The following is a 13,922-nucleotide window of genomic DNA, read 5'->3' as shown; positions in this document are numbered from 1 at the left end:
TTTTCCCGTTTTTTCTATATCATTTTACCAGCATTCACACATTTTTATCCTTAGATTTTCTGCGAGATTTTTTCCTTGCTATGTTATGTCTAACTTCAGACGTTCAATTTTATTTACTGAACTTATTTTTTCCGGCTGTTGTGTTCTTACTGATTATATTCGTCAATCTTGTGATAAATGCATCATTCACAGAAAAAATTGCGCAACTTAACGTCGATTGATTATCGCAGGTTGTTAAGTTTTTCTGCAGTACCGGTATTAAGGAAACTGGATTTTATATAGTATAATTCGTTCTCTCAACAAATTTAAAATTGTAATTTGGGTCTGTGCTCCAAAACTGGGCATGTATCGTTTTTGCCCATATTTGATTGCTGAACATTACAGGGCTGAGATAATTACTCTTTGGCTTCAAGGCTGCTTCAAATATCGTCATTCTGCCAGCCATTATTCGGGTAGTGCATTTTTTCCCGTATTGTTTCACAACGTCCCTGCCACACAGACGTTCTACTTCAATGTTCTCTGGTCAAAAATGCCCACAATTATCGGATGCTAGTACCATTAAAATCTCTGTCTAAGTTTCAAATATTTTTTGTTCTCGAGAAATTTCAGTGCCCTCAATGTGTTGAGTTTTTAATTAAACTTCTAGACACCTCCGACATGATTATTGATTCTGGTTAAAATTAACAGTTACTTTCGCTCTCGTCTATATAAAATTTGAATAAATGGAGCATTGGAGGAATCAAATATTTTTGTCTTCGGTAATTTTATACTGTCATTTGATATAAAAGTTGACAAACTCAAATATTGTACTGTACGATTATCAAATTAACGAAATAATGTGGTACTACGAAACGAACTTATTTTTTCATATCATCTATTCAGAACAGTTAGGTTGTCCATGATGGCGCCATGCTCACACTGGACTATTACTGTTGAACGTCGTCTCTATTTATTCGATAGCCTGCAGCGGGCATCCAGTGTCATTTTAATGACTCGAGCGCTGAGATTCCACTGAGGGCAACAGAAGATTGCGGCAGCTGCTACTGTGCTTGAATGATACCAATTTTGGCTCAAGCGAAATCTCGTTAAGGGAGCCAGCTCCTAGTTTGTAAGATGATTGGCCTTCATAATCTGGTTGGTTGATTGTCTTCGTGCATTGTTACCTTCATATCATTAGCCCATAATCTTCTAGTTTGGAGCGTGAGCTAGAATATATGTTATTATCTTTTAACTCTTCCTTCGTTGTGTCGTCAGTTCGTTCATTCTTTTTTCAAGATGCCATTATATACTTGTTGACGGTATTAGCATATTAAAACAGTGTTGGTTAGAGTGCACATATCGATGCGATACGATGCCAGAATCCTTGACATTTTCAAAGTTCATGCAACAAATTCAAACCTTGTCCCGATTTCCTTTCTCAAGTGCTCCTAGATTGTAGGTTATCTCCGAAGGCTGGCAGTGTTTGTATGACATTCTATATTGTGGTGGCGGTGACGACGCAAATAAGAGCTGTGGTGTTGACGGTTAAATTTTTATCTCGAGGTCGGGTGCGAGCATACTCTGTACACAGATATTTAACTCCGGCCCCTTCCTGTCTCTTATTGTCAAATGCACTCATGACTGTCTTCTTCTACTGACATTTTAAAGACAACAATGTTTCTTCTGGATTGTCGAATGGCCATTCTTTGCTCCATGTGATTATTTTCCTATGCGATAAAAGTTGCATTCTTAATTCATATTTTACAGGTGGCTTCTGGCGAATGAAACCTTTATTTTGTTTTATCTGTGAATTTGAAAGGTTCATTCCTCACCGTCAATTGTTTTTAGAGCTGCGTGTTACGTAACGCGTCCGACTTTTTCTGCAAAAAGTGTTCGCTTATACCATTTCTTTTGTCTTTGTATTGTCAATACAAAATGAACCCTCCGCGAGTGCGCAGAACCTCATGAGCTAGCGGCAATATTATAGACCTTGAAGACATCGGTATGGCTCTCCGTGGCTTCCGTGCGGAATAGCAAGGCTAACCTGAGGTTGTTTACCAATAACGCATGCTATGTTTCCACTTTTTTGCTCGATTTTAGTACTTTATTTATCGTAGGAGCTGCGCTTATGGATTTATAAGCAGTCCCAGTAATTTATTCGCTCCTAAAGAAATTACTGAACACTCATAATGTTGTAATCCAAATAATTTGGTGGAATTTAACTCAAGATAATATATATCCACGCACCTCGTTATTAAACATTATAAGTTGCTCATACATTGATCATTAGTCAAACAAAGTCGAAAGTTTTTTTCCAGTTTTTCAAATTAGGTTTCCAAGAAACTATAGATGGAAAAATTGTCGTATGCCATTACTTTTTCGTAAATTATTTCTTACTCTGAAAATTGTGGATGAATTACGTGGATGAATTCGCCTACGTGGATGAATTCGAAGTAATGAAAAATGCTAGAAGTTAGATACAAGTACAGATTAGAACGCACCATGTCGAATTCTAAAAGAGATTCTTACTTCGATTTGGATGTAATGCCCATGGTTCCTCGTTGAGGCCGTGACGAAAGCTGTGACGCAAGTTGCTAGTCCTTCAAAAGAGGCTGGCTTTATGACGCACGCTTTACGTCATCGCAAGTGCATTCAGGGAAATATGAGCATCCGCTTCCTTAATTACAACTTCCTTTCGTCCAAAGGTTTGGGTGGATTGAGTTAAAATAGATTTATTAATGTTCCTGTGCTATTATGAATTTAATTTTATCGATAATATCGTCTGATATAAGTCCTTTATACTCAAATTATTGCAGTTCAATTTGCGAAGGCGTTTTCTTTGCTTGTCCGTGAATGAATGCAGGGTAGACTGCAATTCTCGGTACGCGAGCCGTCGACTCTCAATGATTGCACGGGCATCAGCAGCTCAGCTGACTCGAACATCTCAGTTAAGCGTTGGTTGCAGTGCAGTGAGGAGTGTGCTGCTTGTCACCACAAGTGATTCTCATTCTGTTAACTCGTTCAAAGAGGATTGTCCTCATTTGAATTCATTCTGCATATCCACACTGGACAAGACTTCGTGATTATTTTGATGATTCATGTGCAAGTCTTTGAACGCGGTATTATGAATTAGCTTACAGATTAGCTAAAAATGTGAGAAAAAATTTTTAGTGAATCGTATGGAATACAGAGTTATCATCGAATGATAAGAAGTGCTGTCTTTTGAACTTCGAAAATTTCTCGTGTTTTTCAAAATTTTGTTCGCCAATTCTATGGGATTGGCTCCCGGACTTCCGACCCTCTATAACGATTAGTATGTGTGTGGTTGAAGATAACTCACATCCGGCCACCGGAAAACGTGTCATCTTGCTCTAAACTCGTGAAAATTGTTACATTTTCACTTGTATTGCTATTGCTTTGGTTGGTTTGACACGTGCCTGAAGTGTTACAAGTTTTCCTCTTCTCATGAACTTCATAGAACGTATTTATAATCTCTGAAACTCATAATGATGGGATCGTGTGGCGTTTGCTGTTGTTGGTGTTGCGGTGATTGTTTTGAGTATCACCGTGGGGAGGTAATGAAAGTGTCCCGCTTTGCTGGTTCCGCGGTCATGCCATCTTCCCTTTCTCCTGCACCAAGAAGGCCTAGTCGTACCCACGCTGACAGTTCTGTTCATTATGGCAGTTATCACGAGACTCGAAATGAATTTTCTCCCCGGTATTCTCAGTCCCCTTCCTTGCCAAGAGCGTTCGCTGCTCTCGACACCCTTGGACCAGCAGAATATCAATACGAAAACGTGATCTTTGGCGAGATGTTAGAGGACACCACGAAGGAAACATTTGGTCATGGCTACACACATGGACTGGAACTCCTGGAGCGAGAGCGAGGCCAAAAGGTCGCGGGCAGTTCGAAAAGGGTTTCGCAACAGATCGCTCATCGAAACAGAATTCCAGCAACCTCGCCGCGAAATTCAAATTGGTCACTCAAACAACAGCATTTCTTCGATAAAATGTCACGTAGAAAGTCGCAGCGTCTTGTCGATTCTATTTATGACGACTCCACAGATTCGTATGATAATTCCGACGTGGTCTCGTTAGGGTCCAGCGACGCTGGCGATGAAGTCATCACACGCGGGCCGGTATCGCAATCCAGGAGCCGTTCTCCCTACCTTTCGAGTGGCGCAATGCCGTCACCCTCTGGCTTCAGAGGCTTACCTCGCTCGCGCATGAGCGGCTACAGTGTACCGGCTTACGAACCACACTCGACCAAATACTCCAACAGAAGAACTACCATGAAACTTGGGGGTCTCACTATCCCAACCGACACTTTGACAATTCCAGCCGCTTATTCTTTTCAGGTAATGAAAAGTTTTTAGTTGGATAACTAATTCATAACTTGTCTTTGGATTGTATTCATTCATTATAGTCGGCACTGTTGAATGCGTGTCATTGTTTATATTCTTTCTCGCTACTCTCGAGCATCGGTAACTGAATATAACGATAAGGACTAAGCGTCGCGAGATCACGTTTAGGGGGCGTGACTCGACAACCAGAGCTCTGATGTCCACGTTGGCGCGTTGCTCTCTCTCTCTTTGTTTTCTCCAAGTTTAAGTTGATTCTATTCGACGTTTTGCATTTTTAGTAGGTATTATGTATACGAGATGATTGCGCAACAATGTCATCAGTTTAACCTAATGAAACAAACACGCCGGCCTTTTTTTAAGTTTCGTAGATAAGTAAATTTATGTGACCCATTTCTGGATTCGATTTTATCTTGATTTATACTTCAGTTGAATCCTATTATTCTAAAAATCGCTGTGCATCAACTAAATACTAGCAATTAAATTAACATGCTTGAAGTTTTCTTATTTAGAATAGGTCAGTGTTGTGGTGTCAACTTGCCGAGAACGTTGAAACTCGTATAAGGCATTTCCATACGAATAGACCGGCATTTCCTTGGACAATTGAATACTGGTTTGGGATCGCCTGTACCAGTTTCATCTTCTGCCACCACTCAACCCGTTTATTTCTTTTAATTTGTTGCTAGATTTTGTTTCGTAGGTATCGATGTTGCAAGTTTTTGCTTTAATAACATGTACGTGCGTAGCCGTTTCGTGATTATAACAAGGTTCATACAAATATGCGTGAACAATCGATGGAAAAGCCTTAACTCATAAAAATTCATAATTTTACAATAAAGCGATATAAAAAAATTACAGAAAACGTCATTCTGTGATTGGCGATGTGCGAGTCTTGGAAATGACCTGCAAATAATAATGATTTTCAATGCGGAGATTATTCCTGTATCAATGTCGTGATTCTTGAAAACGGCGTAGTATTTCTTGTATTCGTCTTTATTCTGCTTTTTGTCGAATATTGCTGACTTCCCCTTGGGTTTCTTTAATATTTATTTTGTAAGGATTATAATTGATTAATCGCCTTCAATCGAGTTACGGAAGAGAACTTGTTTTTAACTAAAGTTTTTAAAACTAATTCGCATGTTCTGGGATATTTGCTACTCAGTATATCGTGCGTGAAAATTTACCTTCTGAAGTCTGTTTTAATATTTCGCAAGAATGGTTCTTTGAGGCATTCTGTTTGTGCGGTCGAACGTACGTGTTCGTTCTTAAAGGACGAGTTGTGTATCGCATTTCAAGTTAATTGGGTATTGCATGGTGCCATGGTTCTGCTCGTATTTAAATTATTAATGTAAGAATTATATTGAAGAAATTCAATTCTGTAAAAATACCAATGGCGTTGTTTATGACATGATCTCGTTCTCGCGCCTGCTTGCGCATTCGCTTTTTCGAATTATGTTCGACGCCACGTGAGGGATGCATGACACTGATCATCGTGAGACTAGCGTCAAACAGCAACGTGCCCTCAGTGCCTTATATCGCGTAGTGCAGGAAGGTTGTTGTGTTTTGGACCAAATCGGCATGACTTGGTTCTTCCGCTTGGCAAACCCTCAAGTTATCGCGTGTGAAGAACCTGCCCATGACCCTTATGTACCTTTTGAGCGCTGAAAGGGCCGCTTCGGCGGTGTTTTACGTGGTGAGAACTTATGGAAAGTTGATGTGAAACGCAGTATATTAATGACAAAGTTATTTGTTTTTTTAATGCTCGGACGTTTTGACGTAACTTCTTAAATATTCATCATAAATGTTTCGCTTTGGACTTTGTTTTTTAAATTTAACTAGCGACACCTTCTAGGGGCAAGGGTTTGCTTTAATTACAGTTGCTACGTTCGTTTTCAGCCAGTATTCGAGTCGATATTCAAGTTTTTGTCTGGGAAACGTAATTATTTTCTTGGAAATAAGTTCCCTGTCTCCTCGAAGGAATGCTTCTAATCGTCCGTACTTATCAGGCACCATATTGTTATATTCATGATATGAGAAAATAAATATAAAGAAATATATGACTAAGCTTACTAGCCCACACGTTGGTGTCCATTCATTGTGGCTTTTATTCATAAACACATTGAAACTAATAATTTGTATTTTTTTTTGTCCATCGAATTGTGTTTATGTACACAATATCATTGCGGGGACTGCGAATTCGTCGTTATTAATTTCCTCGGGGCATAGAATGCGTTACGTTAAAGTATTCAGTTTCGTAGCTGCGTCACTATACAGTTGACTATGGTTGAAATTTTGATCAAGCGTGAGCTAGTTGGTCAGTGGATGTAGAGTTAAGCATACTAGCTGTTTTATGGATGACATCCGCTGATGTTAGAACTGATCTCACCGACTGTCATGCCTTTGTTACGTGCATTGCCTCACTAAACTGCTCATTATTTGTTTCTTCTTACTGAAGTTACGTGCAGATTTATATTTTAATTGCTGATCCACATTCATAATTATTATGTTGTAATCACAGATTGAGCATTTCCGTTGCCTTTTTTTTATTAACAAGTAATCCTATTTTCGTTTTTTTACGAAAAACATAAACATGTCTTCTAACTGTTGTAAAGTTCTTCAGATTTTTTAACTTCATTTTAAAACCGAGGCTGTGTCATTCGGTTGGTTGGCCTGAGTTATCGCAGCTAAAGAATATCCCAAATCAATGAAAGCTCTCAAGTCTATTTTTCACGAGGATCTTCCGTCTCTTACTGTTCGTGCTCTGCGCTCAGAGTGTGCGCTCTGCCAAGTAGCTGTGCGCGCATGCCAGTTTGCAAGGGTTACTCATTAAGCTATTTATCAGCGAGAGACTTGTTCCTTGTGCTCAGTAACCCTGCGCTTTTCAAACACTCACAGTATTATCCCCTTCCGTTGCACAGATGATCAAGCTCTGCACTTGTTTGAATGTTTGCCTAATGGAATATACTTTCTAGTATTTTCCCGAATTATGTTGTATCACTAACATCATTCTCTTTGATTATTTAGCCTTCACAATTTATGTTTTGATTTTACTTCTATGAATGTATGATGTGTATAACGGGATATTTTGCCGTGTGATGAGATGGGGAGACGTGGCAAGCAAGACGACGCGTGAAGCTGCCTCTTTGGCAACGAGTCAAACGTCTTGATGCTCACCATCATCTTTTTATTTTTATTTTGCTTTGTCTGCTTTAGCTTGGCGACTTGGTGACGCAAAATCTGCTCGACTTACTGTGCTTCTTTACCATCTATGATATCGCTACCCAGAGTTACGCCTTTGGTAACTGCGTATGAAACCTGGTTACTTCGAATGAACAGAAAACGCACGTGTTCATCTTCCTGTTGAAGCTTGTCGCGTGTAGTAATGCTGTTTCTAGATTACCATTGTTTTTTTTTTTGCTAATTTTTCCTTCTTTTTCGTGCAGCAACTCAAAGATGAGATGGCCGATGTCACAGCGGAGATGGAGACGCTGGAAGGGGGAGATGACGGGTACGTGAAAATTATTTATATTAAATTTTTTGAAGTAAGATGTAATAGTGTAAATATTTCTTGAATAACTATTGAAAATTTTCATATAAATTTAGGACCTTTTTTCAGTTGCATTACTATTTCAATTAATTTCATATAATGCATCGCCGAAATAACGTTGTGTGAGCAATGCCGTCTTCTTCGAAGCTAAATTCGGACTAATTGCTTTATTGTTTTATCTATTGTTATTATCCCTTCTTCAACATCTTAATTGATTTTTACAGGAAAAACAATCCGAAGAGTAAACAGATGAGCATCGGGCGCAAAAAATTCAACATGGATCCGAAAAAAGGCATTGAGTATCTCATTGATCACGGACTTTTGAAGAATACCCCCGACGGTCAGTGCAAAAAATTTTCTCGCTAGCAACCATCCTCAATTTTTCCAATGAATTTCCCCCATTTCTTCAGTAGGCTTCTGCTTTTCATTCTTAAGTACATAATGCTTCGTAAATTTAGGTAATAAATACCTTTGATGCTCAAGTATACGCATGCTTGATGCCTTATTCTGCACATTAGCGAAGCAAACAATATTTATTGGGCTATTAAATATGACATTTATTAATATATATATTAATAACATTAATTTGGAAGTCATTGTATAATCGCTCACGGTTCTTACAGATATTTCCAAATTCCTGTACAATGGTGAGGGTTTGAACAAAACTGCAATCGGCGACTACCTCGGCGAGCGCCACGACTTCAACCAGACTGTCTTGGACTCCTTCGTGGCGCTGCATAACTTCACTGACCTCATCCTCGTACAGGCACTCAGGTGAGTGCGGACACGTGGCGCCAACTTGTTGTTGTTGTTACCAAGTAATGGACTTGTTGTTTATTGTTGATCAAGATTTCGGGTCAGTGCGGACACATGGCGCCAACTTGTTGATGTTGTTACCAAGTAATGGACTTGTTGTTTATTGTTGATCAAAATTTCGGGTCAGTGCAGACACATGCCGCCAACTTGTTGTTACCAAGTAATGGACTTATTGTTGATCAAAAATTCGGGTCCATGTTGACGAGTCGCACAAACTTTTTGGTGTTAATAAGCACATTGGGCATGATTTCGGGTAAGAGTGGGCAGGTGTCGCCTATTCACTGATCTTACCACGTATTGGCACATGTTTCATTGTTGGGAAATTCAGTTAATCGTAGACCTATGTCGCCTGTTCACTGATGATACCATGTAGTAGACGCATCTTTGTTCAGGAACTTGGGTATGTGACGTCGTATCATTCAAGATTTAACAGATGAATTTTTTTTCTTTTTACAATGACCTCGAATAAAAATATGAAGATGTAAACTATTCCGGTGTAACTTTGCTGTTGACGAAAATTGTCGCATTCCTTCATTAGCATGGCATGTTAATACTTTGACAAAAACTTGGTCTTATTGAAATTGTACAGTCTTAACATATCTCCATGTAAGATCGCAGGCTTCAGTAAACATTTTTTTTACGAATTTCCTAGAAATATTGAGCACAGTTGAAAGTTCGTTTGGTATTACATTTTCCGATCTTGAACACATACCTGTGATGAATTTAAATTGTACTATTTAAATTTCATACTTATTTCGTAATAAAATCTGTTGTTGGGCTTATGATAAACTAATTTTATATTTTCTGCCACAGACAATTCCTGTGGAGCTTCCGACTACCTGGAGAAGCACAAAAAATCGACCGCATGATGGAACGATTCGCTCGTCATTATTGCGATCTCAATCCAACAATTTTTAAACATCCCGACACTTGTTTTGTCTTATCGTTTGCCATTATTATGCTTAATACGTCTCTGCATAATCCTGCTGTTAAAGACAAACAAACGCTTGAACAGTTTATCAACATGAACCGAGGCATCGACAACGGCGACGATCTTCCTCGAGAGCTACTAGAGGTAAGAATGTGTCTCGGCATCTATAACGTCTGTCTTTATGAAATGTTAGTTAAAGACGAGAACATTTCTAGGGTCAATCGAAGAACCATTGCAAAAACGAATCCATGTAATATTCACGTTAAAATCAACTTGTGACTAGTATGAAGTGTGAATGAGCTCCCTGAAACTTGAATTTAATAAATTAAGATTCGTATGAACTGTTGTATCGTCTCACGATGTCCAGCTCTCCTAATCCTATTGCTATGCAAGGGAACGGACACTCTACATGACAGGGTAATATAAGCCCACTGGTCTTGTCCAAATAAATCTGGTTTCTTTTTTATTACTGGCTTATACGTTTTAGGTGTAACGTGACTTGAATGTAATCCATCTATTTGCTCATATTCATTCAAATTATCACTCATGGTGTCTTAATAATTACCTACACTCATCGTGCACGATATACTTCCGTTTAAACGTCTTGTTGGTGGGTACGAAAACTCGAGTTTCGTATATAAACTTGATGGCAGCTTTTAAAAAACAACGATAAAACATACTTTTTTATGTGCAGAGCTTGTACGAGAGCATCAAAACAGAGCCTTTCAAAATTCCCGAAGATGACGGCAATGATCTGATGCACACGTTCTTCAATCCTGATCGAGAAGGATGGTTATGGAAGCAGGGCGGCCGCTACAAAAGTTGGAAGAGACGGTGGTTCATTCTAAATGACAACTGTTTATATTATTTCGAATTTACCACAGATAAAGAGCCAAGAGGCATCATTCCACTAGAGAATATTGAGGTGAGTAACATAGTTTATTTAACTGACGTATTTCGATCGGTACTGATTGGTATAATTTTACTAACTGCTACGTATTCATGTATTTAAATGCCTGGATACAAGGAAAGACTGATTTAATGATAATGAAGCACGTGTCCCGATGCTTATGGAAGGAAAATACATGTTGTTCAATCTAGTCACTTGATCTTCAACAGACGCGTGTTTTTAGAAACTGAAACCACGTATTATGTAATACCGGTAGTTGGCGTGTCTACCTGGGATCTAGTGCTAGTAAGTTACAAAGTGTTAGTTTACATAGTACGAAATTTTGCTTTGGGCGTTTCAATTTGATCTCGTCTTCGTGTGTTACAGTATTCATCCAAACTGTCCCGTATTTGCACAGTCAAATACAAGCTTTATTTATTCAGAAAATTATTGTTAGTAATTGTTTTTTCTCTCTGAAACTGTCGACTAACCATGCGTTTCGATACTATCAAAAAGCTAATTGTCGTGATGTTGCAGGTCCGTGAAGTGCACGACCGCAACAAGCCTCATTGCTTCGAGTTGTACGCGACTTCGACCGACTTCATCAAGGCGTGCAAAACTGATAGCGAAGGCAAGGTGGTGGAGGGCAAGCACACCGTCTACAGAATGAGCGCTGCTACCCACGACGAGAAGGAGGAGTGGATTAAATGCATCAGGTCAATCTTGTGGCATTGATTTTTGTTTGGTTTGTAGTGTTGAATGTTAAACGTAACCTTGCGCTGGTGACGAAATCCTGCATCGATGATGCACTGCTTCATTTGTTGTTTCAGCCTTGTTTTATTGAAATTTTCATTTTAATTTGTCTGCTCTTGTTTTTGAAGCTAGCAGATTTGTCTAAATTTGATAACCTGCAAAATTTGAATATTTTCCTGCGATATCACGCCATGTTTGAAGTTTTAATGTGCCTTTGAAAATTTGATGAAAATTGTGCTCATGCAGGAGCACTGATGTCGTTGTATTGGGCTGGACAAATCACCGAAATATTCGCTAATACAACTGTTTTTACAATGAAGTTATACATTTCTGCCAATAATTGTGTTATCCTCATAGATTCCACCTCTGTGAACGAGAATACTATCATATTTTCGCATTTTCCTTGCATCAAGTCATTGCAATATCAAATAATCTGTATTTTTTCTTCCAGGCAAAGCATCAGTCACAATCCCTTCTACGACTTACTGGCGAAGAGAAAGAAGAATATCCAAAAGAACAACAGTTGATGCGTCTCCTGTGTTTTGTTGGAACCGTTCGAAAGTGTCTATTTGTATAGCCTGTTGTTGTTTATTCTGTTATCCGTTGTTTATGATGCGTATTTTCCTGTATTAGCTTCACTGTATCATTCATCGTGGATCTCGCTACTCATGTGCCCTGAAAACATCGAACAATTTCGTTCATTGTATCCAGTTTATCGTCGTTGTCATTATCGCGTGTGGCCGAAATATGATTCTCATAGTTAATGTACCTCATCGGCTACCTCTATTCCATGCTTGGCCATCATCGTGTAAGTTTGTAAGATATATTTTTCCTGTAAGTATGTCGACCTGCCTGTGGGCGTAAGCCGGCTCGTTCGCGTCTCATATCTTTATTTATTGACTTCTATGTCCGTGTGATGTTCGTGCCTATCAAGACTCTGCTCCTATGCTCATATGCATATATTATAGCCGTTTGAATAATGTATTGCAAGGCAACAATTATATATCAAATCTACCCTAATGCGTATGTAGGATGGAATTCGATAATGAAGTAGGGTTTTAGAAATTGCTGCCGAAAATCTTAATTGTAAACGAGCATATATGATGAGATTTTCATCATCGTTAATAATACGCGTTATTAGAATTCATTTTCCGGAATAATGTTCTGAAATATTAATAGTCTCCATCAGGCAGTTTAATGTAATTGGTAGATAAATTTTCACAACAAACCGGGTGGATTTCAGCATCTGTGTTGCTGCTTATTCACAGTTTATATTTTGCAGTCATGAATTAAATCGTGGTCCTGATCGTTACATTGATATGTAAGATACTAGAATGAAATGAATGAATGACCTTGAACGAAATTAAAGATAAATATCTGTTCTTCCATGGTGCATCTCTGTTACCTCTTCGAAATTGGTTACTAATCCCATCCAGTCTGATTTTCAGAATTTCTTGTGAACCTAGGGAGTGACAGATTATTTAGAACTGATATCATAATACCGGATCTTCGAGGACTTCGAGAAATTTTCATTTTGTTTAACTAATCATGATATTTTGCGTATTTCTCACGATATTTCTCGGTAGTGAAATTTATCTACTATTCTCTGGTACTGTGTTCATAAGCCGTATTAATGGTCATTACTTTTTTGTTCTGTTACGTCAATGGCGTCCTTTGAAATCTGCTATTCAAAAGAAGTAAGATGAACTTTTGGTTATTATTTATCTGACCTTTTCCAAAAAATTTTTTTGCTGCAGTCTTTTTAGTTATATTATTGATTGTAGATACACAAGCGATTAGTCCTGGCTCCCAATTATAAAGGAATGCAAATTTTCTTCATTTCTATGTAGATCTGACTTGCATTAAAGTGCAAAAGACTGTGTTCGCCTTTCTGCACTAATGTGAATAATTTTATAGCGGTATTCTTAGATGTTTGTTGATAAACAAAATTATCTCTGTATCAATTTTCCAACTTAACGTCAAACTAAATAGCTTTTGGAGTGATTTATTAGAGAAATAGAATTAATTAACACTCCTGCACGAGGTGCTGAAAGGTTGATAGTTTATTTCGTTAAAATATGCGATGGTGTGATCATTAAAGTATTGGAGCATAGAATGTAAGTAATGTTTGCAATATTGATTTCTGAACTGCGATTGTGTAGTGTCCAACTTGCGGCATAAAAGTCTGCTCGCGAGTGGATGTTGTTGTACCTTTACCAAAGGATCGACGTGTACAATGTTTAGTAATGTTAAGTGTGCAAATTGTATAAACTTATCCTCTGTACATAGCGGAGTCTTTATATTATATGTGATAGTCAAATTACTGGTTTTCATTTTGCTTGCTCCAATTTGTTCGGAAATTCCGAGTCAGTAAAGAAACTTGATACTGTAACGTTTAAGAGACAAAATGAGTCGTGAGGAAATATAGCAGTCTTCTGAAAAGTTACTCTGACAGATACAAAAAATTTATTACTTCAACACTTTAAAATTAAATTCGACGGTAATACACATTTCTAAATTAGTTGACACTTGACTAGCTCGGTTATGCACGAAGAAGAATAAGACATTTACATGCCGAACGCGCATGTTGACATCAGTGAGCAAAAAATCCTGTCGGCACTCGGCAGAAATCAATATATGTCCGCA

General features: G+C 38.3%; 1 protein-coding gene across 5 annotated transcripts in view; it reads left to right on the top strand.

The window, feature by feature from the left end:
- Positions 1-13,596, top strand: part of LOC108671310 (cytohesin-1) — a 45,244-nt gene extending 31,648 nt beyond the window's left edge. For 3 of the 5 annotated variants that reach the window (XM_018158829.2, XM_018158827.2, XM_018158825.2), the window contains exons 2-8: positions 7,784-7,848; positions 8,112-8,227; positions 8,511-8,661; positions 9,517-9,778; positions 10,329-10,559; positions 11,061-11,239; positions 11,728-13,596. In XM_018158829.2, coding sequence (XP_018014318.2) covers positions 7,784-7,848; positions 8,112-8,227; positions 8,511-8,661; positions 9,517-9,778; positions 10,329-10,559; positions 11,061-11,239; positions 11,728-11,803 — 1,080 coding nt within the window. In that variant the 3' untranslated portion in view covers positions 11,804-13,596. Of the gene's footprint in view, positions 1-2,954; positions 4,338-5,871; positions 6,034-7,783; positions 7,849-8,111; positions 8,228-8,510; positions 8,662-9,516; positions 9,779-10,328; positions 10,560-11,060; positions 11,240-11,727 lie in introns of those variants that run through there. The other 2 variants (XM_018158826.2, XM_018158828.2) reach the window with 2 other exon arrangements.
- Positions 13,597-13,922: the final 326 nt, after the last annotated feature.

The sequence above is a fragment of the Hyalella azteca genome, unplaced genomic scaffold (assembly GCF_000764305.2).
Source record: "Hyalella azteca isolate HAZT.00-mixed unplaced genomic scaffold, Hazt_2.0.2 contig2444, whole genome shotgun sequence".
In the NCBI taxonomy this organism is placed as follows: domain Eukaryota; kingdom Metazoa; phylum Arthropoda; class Malacostraca; order Amphipoda; family Hyalellidae; genus Hyalella; species Hyalella azteca.
The sequence above is the reverse complement of the archived record's forward strand: the minus strand, read 5'-3'. Positions and strand labels throughout refer to the sequence as shown.